Source organism: Coccinella septempunctata, chromosome 8 (genome assembly GCF_907165205.1).
Source record: "Coccinella septempunctata chromosome 8, icCocSept1.1, whole genome shotgun sequence".
In the NCBI taxonomy this organism is placed as follows: domain Eukaryota; kingdom Metazoa; phylum Arthropoda; class Insecta; order Coleoptera; family Coccinellidae; genus Coccinella; species Coccinella septempunctata.
Window position 1 is genome coordinate 21,610,760 of NC_058196.1, and position 13,765 is coordinate 21,624,524.

The following is a 13,765-nucleotide window of genomic DNA, read 5'->3' on the forward strand; positions in this document are numbered from 1 at the left end:
TTCACATAAGATTCGGTGAAATCCTGAATTTTTCTTTCATTTAATGTGTCTTGTTTCGTTCGAAACCTTTCCGAGAGAACATAAAAAATAAGTTATAAAGTCAATGTAGAGTTAACTTTCATTAAAATTGAGAATTTCAGAATTTTTTTGCGCAGTGTATTTGTACGAGTCAAAGACTCACCCTATCTATATTATAGGTTTTTCAGAGAAAATTAAACGAAATTATTCAAGATGACCATATTTATTAATTAAAGAGTACAAATTCAAATCAATGAGAACGTTTGATTGATCAACAATGCAGTTTCTGGACTTTTGACGATGGTGGTATGATCCCCTTCTATTATATGAACTGCAAGGGTTCGTTTGGAAGCCTGAAAAATAAATCACATGGTGAGATCGAAAACTTTCTCTTCGACACAGATTTCGAGAACGAAATCATCTATATTTATTCATTTATGGTAAAATTCTTCAGTCCGTCGAAACATTCAAACTGTTGTCCTAACAAAACACGTTTTTAAGCCATGGAAACCACAAAAACAAAGGATGTCTACGATCAATGCATGATCCATACGTTTCCTTAAACATTGTGGCCTTCTTAAATCACTTGTAATTAATTGCTATTAGACACTGATTGTCTATGGAACATTCATTAATAACTGGTGATTTATGAGCCAGTGCAGAGTCTGATAAATGCTATATATACTTACTGATAGTAGATCACACCCATCGTGTTTACTACATCCAGATGGTCTCAAAAGGTAAATTTCTCCAGACAAACACTCTTCGGATTGCCTGTATGAAATGATTTCCTTCAGTTTATCTCGAAGATTGGTCAGAGCCTTCTTGGCTGCTGCTTTGTCATTCAACCGTCCTGTGTATTCCTGCAACGCTAAGGCTACTCTGGAATCCCAGTCGGATATATGACTCAGTTTTTCTATGAGCTGAAAAAATCAAATTAATAACTCAACCACTAAGTCTTTCTTAAACTTACCGATGCTTCATTAATTTTGAAGTATCTAGTGATCAGATTCAATTCGACATTAGTGGCGTTTTCTCCTAGATGCATCAAAGCCATCTGTAAAGTCTTCGGCGCACCATCTATGAGATATACGTGAATGCTGGCCTTCTGTTGGTCCAGTATCCTGGCGATTTCCATGGTGAGCGCACCTCCCCATGAAACTCCTACAAGGGTGTACGGACCCTTAGGCCAAATTTCCTTCATGCGAGCCACAAATTCGTTCGCCAGTTCTGAAATACTTTGGTTCTGTTGAGAATATACAGCGCAATATGTTGGGTACAAGAGTTCCAATGCTAGTTCTCTGATTCGGGAATTGTCTGTCAGTCCTGGAATCACGAAAATTGGTGCTAATTCCCTTATCTTTCTTGGTCCAAGAGTGGGCAGTTGAATGAAGTCGGGCTTCTTGGGTGCTTTGATGTATTGTTCGGTCAGTTCTTCTATCGACGATGGAAGAATGTAGTCGAGTTCTGGAACAAACGGTTATGTCAGTTATTCTCAATCCATTTAGGTAACTAGGAAACTCACTTTTAAATAGGACAGCTGCAGTTTCTTGGTTGATATCCTCCACTTTATCATCCATAATCATGATATTCTTGATTTTGAAAGATAGAATAGTGTCCAGGCTGTGAAGGGCGACAGTGAAGTCCAAACCTTTATCGTATTGGATGTTGTAAGTGTTGAAACCAGCCTCGGCTCTTGCTTGGGCTAAACCAGCAGCACTGTTTATGAAATTGACGAACAACGCTTTCGGCGCTGTTGTACGCAGAGAATGGTCGATATACTGCACAGTTCTGTTGTCATGAGTTTTGGAAAGGTTGGTCTTGCTGGGTAGAAGGAAAACCATGTGGATCGTTCCTGAGTGAAAATATCTCATGAATAAATTATTTTGACATTCCCCTTAATCATCGGTTTCGAGATTGCTAGTTCATGAAGTGTGAAACCGAATTTTGTCGTTCTATAACCAACTGATCTAAATGCATCCATACTTTCCATCTTCTATACCAAGGTACCCCTTTCAATTATTATGATAAGAAGCGGTACAGAGACAGACAAATAACGTCTGCTTGTGCTCAACAAACTAAAGCCCCACCAGAATAATAGGTACTTCGTCAGTAGATGAATGCGCAAGTCGATGCATTTGAGAAAATGCTGTATGATTAGGAATGACGCCGAACTTACCAAGAGAATAAACTTCAGACAACAATTCCGTTGCTCCTTCTCTGGAATGAGGTTTGGTCTGCGATAGAACAATCTCAGCTCCAAAGTAAGAGAGTAAAAGTGACAAACGCCTGTTGATATGGGTCTGTTGTGGTTTCGAGTCTGAAGCAACAATAATCCTTCTTGCACCTCTAAGAATGAGCCATTCTGCTAAATCGGTCCAAGCTTCAGCACTTCCACCTGAAATTTATCAAATGATATCTGTGTGAATCTCTAGAAATTTCTGTGCATTACCGTAGATCAAGTACGAGCTCTTTCCGTCACAAATGAATTGGTTGGTATTCTTCACATTGAATTTGTTCATTTCCAGGGTGTTGTTGACTTTTATGACAGTCTTTCCAATATTTCCGTTATTTCTCATATTGCTGAAAGAAATATAAACATAATACGAATTCAGAATGTCTTCAATCTTCTGACTTACTTGAGTATCAACTTCACGTCCTGACTCTCCACAACCTTCCTGTGTAAAGGCCTTACAGCCAACTCTTCTAAGCCTTTCTGTACGCATTCCCTGATCTCGTTCTTGACGCTGTCATCTTCATTCAAAAGCTCATTGAAGTCAACAACGTAGAAAGAGATGTTCCTCAGGAAAACGAACATGCCTATAGAATTGTTCTCGTCAACGTCATATTTTCCATACTGAATGAACTTTCCGTAGTCTGCCAAGCATCCCATAGATGCTTGAAGCAGAGGACCGGAGAGACAATTCATGACTATATCAGCTCCTGCACCTCCAGTCGCTGTCAATAGGGCAGGCTCGAAGGTAGAGTCGTTGCTGTTGAGGATTTGACGATCTCTCAACTACAAAAACGATATGTGAGTTCCTCCATCTTTTCCAAGAATAGGGAAACTATTTGGTGAAGGTGCGTCATACTTACAAACACAAAATGCTTCTTCAAGAAAGCTCTCTGCATATCATTCGCTACGGTTGTGTAGATGTGACAACCATGTGTAGACGCAATGCAGATTGCAGCCATACCAATACTGGTGCAGCCTCCATGAATGAGGACGGTGTTACCAGCTGTGAGATCTCCTTTGTATTTCAAGGCATAGTAGGCCTGTAATTTGTAAATCGAAATAAACCATTTTTAAAGCAATTTATCAAAAAGGTAAAATAATGCAAACTTACACAAGCAAATGCATTCGGTACAGTGGCACCATCTTGAATATTCCATCCTTCTGGTATATCCCAGCAGAAAATGGGGTCAGGTACAAGTTTGAAGGTATCCTGATCAATTCTGGCCAATCCCATAACTCCTTTTCCGGAACTAGTCACAGCAGAGTAATCGATGTTACCTAGCTGCACAGGTTTGTAAACTGGGGGACAAATGGTCTCATCGACTGGATTCACACTCAAGTATTGAATGGTCTTGTTGTTGATGACGTTGGAAGTCAAAGAGAGATTCTGCAATATATTCTCTTTGAAACTGACAGGAACCGGTAGGTAAGTACCGAAAACATTGTCCTTCAGAACGGACAAACTGATTCTGTAGTTATAAATATTTTGATACAAAGAATCATTTGTATTTATTTCGTCGGATCTCTTGTCGAAGTTGAAGAAACAGCACACTTTGCTTAGATTGGGTACTGAACGGAGTTCTTGAACGAAATTCACAAGACCTTCGACAGGCATGACAGTTGACACGAGTAGAACACCATCTGGGTTAGAACTAGCAGCGGCTGTGAGTTCGTTGACCCAAGTCACAGAACCCCTGGAGAAGTCTTTGGTGCTCAGAGTCTCCCCTTTGACCAAGACAATGGTTGGTTTCTTTTGTGGTACCTGAAATTGATCAAAAAATGAGATTTTTCAGATAACCTAATTGTTATACCTTCACGTACCTTCCTCAACAAAGAGTAGCTAGAACTGCCAACATTCCACTGGGCTATTTGTATCAACTGGTTGTTGGATAGGATATCCTTGCTTGTTTTAACCAGGATGAAACCGTTGCTAGCAGCAGTAATCCTTGCCAGTTCGTCATTGATATGATCGTTGTAGATGAACAAGGAAGGATAAGCTTGTTGGATCATGACATCCTTGAGATTCGATGCTCTAGCAAGGTTGGGCTGCAAGTAACGGTTAACGTTACCATCTGCTTATATTGCAAAGGATACAAATTACTCACGTTGAACTTCTGATAATGCTTCAAAACAACTTTCAGTGGTTCATGCAATGATTTTTCTGTTTCAATATCTGTTATCATTACAGTTCCTACACCTTCAGTACCACTGTAGCTTTCTATAGCTAGATAGAGAGAAGCATTGAGAACTTCCTCCATTCCCTAAAATCATTTATGGTAATTATATTTCATCAATTTTAACTACAGGGTAAGTATTTACCGTCAGTGAATTAGATAATGGGAAAAATTCGATGGAATCATAAGATATTTCCCTTTGCCTCCTTGGGATGGAAGTAGACTGAATGCCGACCACTTGAATTCCGTTTGTAGCGAGTATCTGGGTGGAGTAGTTATAGTGGACGGTTAAGTCTACGGAAGACAATCAATTAAGAGGCTTTAATTTAAGTTTAATTAACATATACGTACCACACTTCTCAGAAGGAAGATCGTTCTGAGATAGGGCGATTTTTTGAATAGTTCTCGGCACTTGGATATCCTGATTACGTTCACCAGCCTGCAGCAAGTATTGTTGGAAGATACCTTCTAAGAACATGTGCCACTTTCCATTCCATTGCAGAGTACCAATGGAGCCTTTAGAAGAATACATAAGCAATGGAAATCGTCAAAAATTTATAAATATATCGATCAGATCAATACCACTCACCTTCCTCAGTGATTGTCAAATTTTTGATGGTTTTGAAGGGGCCTGAATATTTATATCCACGATGTTGGAATTCGTTATAGATATCGTTTCCTGACAATTGGACATACTCGTCAGTCAGCTGTATCTCAGTATCTTCCTGCATAAACTTATCAGTGGATAGTGGGAAAGTCATTTTTCCAGTAACAACAATTTCTCCATCGGCCAATACTTCGAAGGAACCACTACCTTTCTGTATCATAGCGTGCATAGCAACACCCCCTGTGAACACAATTGCATTTCGTTACACTGAGAAACTTTGAGGAATTAATTTCGTTGCTCACCCATCTTCGGAATGTTCAAACAGCTCCTGAAGTGGAGATTTTCGAAGACTACTTCTTGATGTCCACTGCTTATACTGGCGATGATTTGGGAAACGATGTTCTAAACATGAACACATACATTAATAAATCTAAAAAAAAATCCAAGAAAACGCATTTGCACATACCAAGTAAGCACTTGATGGTAGAATAACCTCGTCGTCAAGTTGGTGACCAACGAACTCCCTGAATTCTTCAGTGTTAAGAGAAACGTCAATGTTTCTCACACCATACAACAGAGAATTGATTTTGTCCTCCAAACCAGTTCTCCAAGTTTCGCTGTGCTCCCAATGAGATAGATTTGATAAACTTGGTGTTCCCCTACTGACTGGATAGTCAATCTTTGGATATAACTGTTGTATGTTCAAGTCCAAACCGGCCAAATACAACCTACATAAGAATTCAATCAATGCAATGTCGTCGAATGGTTTGTAAAAAATCTTACTTTCCAAGACTGTTGAATAAGAATTCTACAGCGCTTTTGCTACCACGTTGGGTCAATGGGACATTGGTACATCCAGGTTTCAACGACCTTTTAAGAATTGCTTGAAGAAGTCCATGAGGAGCTATCTCGATAAGTACTGAATCCTTAGGAATATGATGCAAACCTTCTTCGAAAAGCACAGAGCTAAGCAAGTTGTTTGTGTGGTATTCAGCTGAGGAATGTTTGGCTAAATCTGTTCCCCAGTTCTCCTCCAAGTTGGAAGTACTAATCCATTTAGGAGATCTCTCTACGGGGGTCGGAATAACTTCTTTGAGATAATTCAAAAGTAATGGAGCAGCAGGTTTGATGTATCTACTGTGGTAAGCGATGTTGGAGACGTTTACCAGCCTTGCGAAGACTCCTTCATCTTGGAGCTGTTTGACAAACTTCTCCATGTCTTCTGTTGGTCCTGAGATAGTTGAACTGTCTGGTCCGTTGTGACAAGCCACTTCTATACTTTCTGGACACTTATCCTTGATTTGGTGGTAACCCATTCCTGAGAAAATCAATGATTAATTGAAAATCGAATATCATGGTCATTATTCGCTTCTCATTTGATGTTTTTTTTTTCATCTCGACATTAGTAGAGTATTAACTTGCCTACAGCAGCCATCATTCCAGGGATCAACTCGGCTTCCAAAGATGCTTTTCCTCTGGAATAAGCACACATGATCATTTGCTCAGCTGTCACACAGCCATCTGCATAAGCACAACCTAATTCTCCTACTGAATGCCCGATGATACCATCGGGAGTGATACCAAGAGAATGCAAAACATCTGTCAAACCAATCTGAAATGAATCAAGTTACTGAGGAAACAGTTGTTTTGTAAAGGTTTCACAAGTCACCTGAATGGCTGCGATACCAATGAAAGAATTCAAGATATTATCGAAAACTTTCTTGTCTGGGTTTGTTATAACAGATATCAAATCTATTCCTTTCTTTGCCAGTAATGCTTGACATTTTTGGATTGCAGCGTTGAAAACTGGTATCTTCATCAGGTCACTAGCCATGCCAGCCCACTGACTGCCCATACCAGAGTAGACGAACCATATTTGACGTTTGTTTCCCAAATGAGTCTAAAAAATTGCGTTAAATAGACTTCTGGATACATTGAAATTCAAAATTTGTTCTCACTTCAGATTCACATTTCACATCTTCTGCGCCTTGAAGCGAATAACCACGGTGCAGATGTCCAAGAATTGGTTTTGAATATACTCCTTGTACCAGAGACACATATTCGTCATTTATGCCTTCACGTGTTTTGAACTGAAAAGAATATTTTAGTCATATTCACTATTAATTGAGCCAAAGTTTCATGGTGAGTCATGGTACATACGACTTCTAAGATATTTTTGATGCCTTCTTCTGTTCTCGTCGAAGCCATAAGCAGTCTTGGCAAATCATTGATCTTAGCCGGCAATTTCTTTGGATTAGCCTTGAGTAAGATGTGTCCATAGTAAGAATCCAGACCTATAGCATTGACGGCTATATATTTTGGATTCCATTTTCTATTTTCAGTGACGACTTGAATAGAGCCATTAACCAATGCAGGAATTTCAGGATTTGGTTTGCTGTATTGAAGGGTAGCAGGAATAGTTTCAGTTTCCAAGGCTATCAAAGACTTAACAATACTGAACATGGCAGATGAAGCTTCACTGTGACCAGTGTTTGGTTTCACGCTTCCGATGAGTAAGGGTGTTTTACGATTCTTGCAGAAAACTCTCTCCAAAGCAGCTATTTCCTTCTTATCAGTCTCCTGCGAAAGATTTTTGGTTGAGTTTATAACGTTCATACTATAAATTCAATGCTTACTTTGATGGCTGAACCGTAAGCTTCCACGAATTCCACTTCTTTAGGGTCTACCTTAGCAGTTTCATAGAATTCAGACAGGAATTCAGTTAGATTATCGACATCTATATCTAACAATTTGCCTTCACGTTGACCATCAAAACGCGTTGCAACATGTACGATATTAGCGTAGGATCTTTTCGCTTCTTGGGCTCTCTGAACGAAGAACACTACCACTCCATCACTTCTAGCATAACCAGTAGCTAAAACAGACAAGATATAAGAAAAAAACTTTATTCGAATAGAGAAAGTGTTACCTTCTGCATCGAAAGATTTGTTACTTCCATCGGGAGATAGAAGTCCCATATCACCGTATAGGAACTGAAACTCTGAGTTCAGAGCAAGGTTGGCAGTTCCAACAATGCAGGCTTCACATTGGCCGGTTTTAATTGCATCGAAAGCAATTCGAAGAATTTCAATTCCACTAACCCAGTTGCTGTCATACGCCACACTAGGGCCTAAAAAAATAATTTATTCACGCTTTTGTAGAATTAAAGGAAAGTAGGTGTTCAAGATTGTCTGTTTCGGACTCATTGATAATTTTCAGGAAATATTTTTCAACATTTGTAATTCTGTAAGAAGGTTTCCGTTATAGCTAACAAATTGCCGTTTGTTCCAGCAAATTTTAGGAATATCTAACTTGGAACCCCCGTTGTACAGACAGAACGTTTCAAAAAACTCAAAGGAAGTGCTGCCACATTTTAAAATTCTTATTTTTTTTAAATGGAACACCCTACAATATAGGTACAGAATGGCATCTTTTAAAAGCTCTTTGAATGACGCATGAAACCATATATCATCGCTCACTTGAAGCTAGTTTTCAAATTTGTTGGATGATTTGAAAAATAGTATCAGCTGAGTTTTTCGAATCTAGTTTTCTGAATTTTTCTGTTTCAGAGCAACAGAAAGGAGCATAACTAAATATAAGTTATTGGCTCGTACCATTTTTTTTATTTTGATATGTTTTGGATTATGCTTTTTATTTCTTTGGATAACAGGAAAACTCCGAAAAATTTAATACTTATATGTATATGTTTGGATTGGGCATGTAAAAAGTTTTCGAAAGATGCAAGTTAATATAGAGTGTCTCATTTGAAAAAAAATCTGTTTATACAAATGAAGAGAAGATAGATATAGTCAGTTTGTTGACACTAACTGCAATCGACAGCTATGAAACTATAATAGCGCAAATATTGGAATATTTCTTCTGAAAGTAAGCAATATTATGAGTATGAGTATATGAGAACTTATTTATTCAGAAAAACTTCAATGATTTTTCTGGGAGATACGCGTGTCAAAAGTTGACTTTCAGAAAATTCTCGAAAAGGTGGGGTCAGTCAAAACATCGTCAAGACCGAACGGCTAGCTCAACATTAAGCTATCAGAACAACAGTTGATGGAATCTGAACGCAAAATAATTTGAGGCTAATTTATTTTTCAGGTGCAAAATGAGTTCAACTTGGAGTCACAGATGGGATGAAAATTGAAAGAAATCCATGACAGCTTGATTTATTCTTCATATCTGCAAAAAAACCATTGAACCTGATCACCTGATGAATTCTTATGAAGAATTGATTTGAATTTTGAATAATGACTGAATGAGGTGCATCGTTCATCGGACATATTTTATTCATGTAGGAAAAATATTCAATAGGAATGAACATCTGATTTTGAATAATAATTATTATACACCTATTGTGTACTAACATTGTTGTTCAAGGGTTATGAGTGAGTTTGAACCGGATCTGATTTACAATCATTAAGTATATTGTGAGGATAGTATTATCAATAGAAACTGTTCATCAGATAGCACTCCAATATTGCAACAACCTTCCACATCATAATTCTAAAACCAATAAGTATCAATATCCGATCTGCTAGTACCTAATTATTTCTGAAAAGTGTCTTTCAAACAAAATTACGATATGAAGTGTGATTCACGAAGACCGTTGGTTAAAATATTTCAAGTTAATATTGTAAACGACCAACGTACCTTTCAGATTCAACCAGTAAGACACTCTGTTAGGCATCATAGCCCTTGAGTGGCCAGTAACACCAAAACCACTAACGACTGACTCCAAGAATAAATTGTCGTTTTCTCCTACTGTAGAACCCATGAAGCAACCAATTCTGCGTCCTCTGATGTCGGCAGGGTTGACACCTGTAAGTAAAACAGTTAGAGAGCTGTTTAACACGGATAAGAGAATAAGGGACTTACCAGCATCCAACAGAGCCTCAAAAGTTCTTTCCAGAACAAGACGCTGCATGGGGTCCATGTATGTACATTGCTGACGATGGATTCCAAAGTAAGCATTGTCGAAATTGCCCACATCGATTTTTCCTATGACATTGGTGCATCCACGTTCACCTGAAGAAGTCGATAGTTTCATATCAGTCAAAAAAAAAAAGAGATTCAATGGAAGCTGAGTTCTTTCAATTCACATCATAGTGGGCTAATTTGACATTACCGTATTTCCAACGATGCTCTAGAAGAATTTCGTTGTTCAAAAGGCGCTCCTTCAATTCCTCAATATTGCTCGCCTTCGGGAACAAACCACCTACTCCAGAAATGGCTACTTCAAATTCGTTCAACTTCATTGTGGCTGAAAAATTATTTGAAGGATTTTTACCAAAAATTCAACTAATCAACTTATTCATCATAATCAATCAGAAACGCAAACATACTGTAGGTATCCCATGAAAATGATAACCTACCACAAATGCATCATTTACAAAACCTACTTAGAGTTATACTGCTCCACAAGGGTTAGGGAGTTTCAGAAATTTTATGACCGTTTCAAAAGTTGTGGATTATTGTTGTCTACCAAATGTTTTTTTATGAGTAATTGTAATGAATCTTCGCCATCAACATCTCAATTGACAAATTTATAAAGTAAAAAAAAATTGGTTGAATGAGACAGCCGCTGAAATTTCTGTGCTAATTTAAATCGAAAACAAGCACGCCAAAAACCATAGGACTAAAGGTGATGGTAACATTTATCTACATATTATTGACGTATTATACAGTGCGCGTAAAAATTATGGAACAAATTCATTTTCTCAGAAGAAAAATGTTTGGCAACGAAATCCTGAAACAGGTCCATTTTGTTTCGCTTTTACCAAATTTCATGAATTTTTGAAGGATTTTTGTTGAACCCTGTGCCATCCCCATTAACCCTCTAAATTTTTCATCATGTGGTCATGTGGTACTTTTTTGGCAAGTTCCTTATATCTTCTGTACAGGCGTGTAGAAATTTTCAAGAATTTTTGTTTTTAATTAGTTAGTCCAAAGAGGTTTTCAGTATGTGAACTTTGTCATAGCTCATTTACTTTGAGACGATGGTACCTGATGAAATTTGTCACCGACTGAAAGTCGATCATCACAGTTTTGTTCATGTACAGGGTGGGCAAAATTGGTGATACCTGAATTAGAACTTTTTCTACCTTCTTTCTGCTTTCTTTTGTTTTCGAGTTATAGGTCCAAATTAAAATTTCAACTTTGGTCATTATCTCCGTTTCTGTTCAAATGAAAACATTATACAGACACTTTTTTGATACCAATCCAGGGGCGTACTATGATTTTTTCCAACAGGTATATTTGCTGAGCTATAACATAAAGATGTATTTTTTCTTATGAAAAAAGTAGTTCAAAATGACTGAAGGGTAATGTATAATATATTTCTGAAATGGTAAAAAAAAGCGATTCTTTCTAGGTCATTTCAAACTACTGTTTTCATAAGAAAAAACACAAGTTTATGTTATAGCTCAGCAAATAAACCTGTAGGAAAAAATGAATTGCTATCAAAAAAGTGTCTGTATTGTGTCTTCATTTCAACATCCTAGCACAAACAAAAACGGAGATAATGACCAAAGTTGAAATCGCCAAATTTAAATTTTGGCTCAAAAACAAAATGAGAGGAATGCAGTTGATGGTAATATTAGTTTCTCGAAAGAAGACGGACATGAATGGTACATTCATTTTTCTCTATCTCGTTGGGTTAAAAAGTTGTAGTTCAGGTATCAGCAATTTAGCCCACCCTGTACAACTTTCGTCCCCTTACGAACCCAGAACCAGAAATCTTTCTTTGAATCGAAACATTTTATCGAAAAGTTTCAACTTTCAACATTCTAATTTTTCACGTGTGGGGGGAAACTGTGGGTGGACTTTCATTCGGTGACGAATTTCATCAGGTACCAAAGTCTCAAAATAAATGAGCCATGACAAAGTGCACATACTGAAAACACTTGGAATTAACAAATAAAAAAAAAAAAATTTCTTGAAAATTTCTGCACGCCTGTGAAGAAGATACAAAGACCTTACCAAAAAAGTACCCACTTCCCTTTTCAAAAAATTTAGAGGCTTTATAGGAATGGCACAGGTTGCAACAAAATTCCTTCAAAAATATATAAAAATTTGGTGGAAGTGAAACAAAAATTGACCGATTTCAGGGTTTTGTTGCTAAATATTTTTCTTCTGAGAAAATGAATTTGTTCCATAATTTTGACGCGCACTGTATGCTATTGGAGTTCTTGCCTGTATGTGAGACAGTAAAATAAGAAATACTGCTCTTCGAGAACGACTTGTGAAGAGAAAACTGACTTATTTCACACAAAGATCATCTCACAAGGTTGCTAAAACATCATCACTGCAGTGATGAATGTTATAGCTTTTTATAACTGTTTTCTTAGAAACTGGGTTCTCACTGAAAATGCAACTTAGCGTGGGCATTATCTTGGATTGTATTCTTAAAATAAAAATTCATTGCACTTCTAAAATCTCATAGAATGTGCTGAATTATTGTGAATTTATATTTGAAAAAAATTCAGTCTTTAAGGTTAGTCAGTAAGAATATTTTTACATCAAAATCTACTCTCAGTTATTTTTTTTTTGTTAAAAATCCATCTAAACATTTTGAAATCATTTGCATCATTCTCAAATTTTTTTTCGAACACATGTTTTTTCCAAAAAAATTAAATTTTTTATGTATTTTGCAATGCACTTAGGTATTTGAAATTTTTCGATTATACCATTTTTTTCAGATTGTTCCTATATTGTAAATCACATCATTTCAAGGTGATTCTTCAGAAGACTTTTTCCACTGTCTATTCACTTACCTGAAATGGTAGTAAAATCCAAAATATTCACAACCTGAGCCCACAAGCACAACTGAACGATAGGACCCAATCGAAGAGTTTTTTATAAGTCTTTCCAGAACTCATTCATTTATGTATGAGACAAAGAGGAAATTGCGATCTTAGGGGTCAGCATAACAATATCCTATTCATATAATTTAAACACCAAAATGTTGGTTGACGAAGGGTTTGAAGTGAATTCTGTCATTAACCTTTTTTTCCTCATTCCCCGTCACAGGATATCAATGCGTATACCTAATGATTGAATATTTTAATTTATTATCCTGAAATTTGAACACTTTCGTTGGATGCTTTTGAGAGAAACTGAAATTGATTTCGATTTATGTGATATTGAACTATGATTTTCTCAGAAGCAGTTTGTGCAAATGAAATATACATTTCTCATCTCTGGATGCGTTCTAGAGCGCTGCATATCACATTATAGTTGTAGTTTATAACTTGGATAAAACATTCTTCAAGGAATTTTTCCATAGGTACATGATTTCTGAAATCGATGGATGGAAATTCTATAAAATTCTATTTGCTTGTAAGTAATCGTAAAAAATATGATGTGGTTCAGAAGAATTTCCTCAGAACGCAGTCAGTCACCCGATGAAAAAATCAATTCGTTTCTATACAAAATTCCAGGAATATAAGAACAATAACATTCCTTATGAGGTGAAAATTTCATTGACTTAGGCTACACATAGGCATTTCAACCCATGTTGATGTTGACCCCCAAAAATATTAACGAACAGGAGAATAATTTCAACGCTTCAATCAGAAATCCGATAGATCTGCGATTTTAACGAATGAAGAATTCATCTTCTTCAAACATGTATTAGCTACAACTTATCGAAATGTACCATATAGATGAATATTAATCCACTTACCATTATTTTAGGTTTCACCTCTCGGAAAAAAC

General features: G+C 36.9%; 1 protein-coding gene across 1 annotated transcript; it reads right to left on the reverse strand.

Moving 5' to 3' along the window:
• Positions 1-225: 225 nt before the first annotated feature.
• On the reverse strand, positions 226-12,961 carry LOC123318444 (fatty acid synthase-like). Its single transcript, XM_044905063.1, has 27 exons — positions 12,823-12,961; positions 10,176-10,310; positions 9,926-10,075; positions 9,701-9,868; positions 7,965-8,165; positions 7,672-7,910; positions 7,196-7,615; positions 6,994-7,125; positions 6,705-6,935; positions 6,458-6,647; positions 5,819-6,353; positions 5,502-5,763; positions 5,338-5,437; positions 5,018-5,275; positions 4,780-4,944; positions 4,574-4,722; positions 4,360-4,515; positions 4,076-4,300; positions 3,366-4,016; positions 3,115-3,294; positions 2,658-3,037; positions 2,471-2,601; positions 2,198-2,416; positions 1,544-1,873; positions 992-1,485; positions 708-941; positions 226-371 (listed from the first exon to the last, which is right to left on the reverse strand). The coding sequence occupies exons 2-27, from the start codon at positions 10,303-10,305 to the stop codon at positions 264-266; spliced, it is 6,438 nt and encodes a 2,145-aa protein (XP_044760998.1). The 5' UTR covers positions 10,306-10,310; positions 12,823-12,961; the 3' UTR covers positions 226-263.
• Between the last annotated feature and the right edge of the window lie 804 nt (positions 12,962-13,765).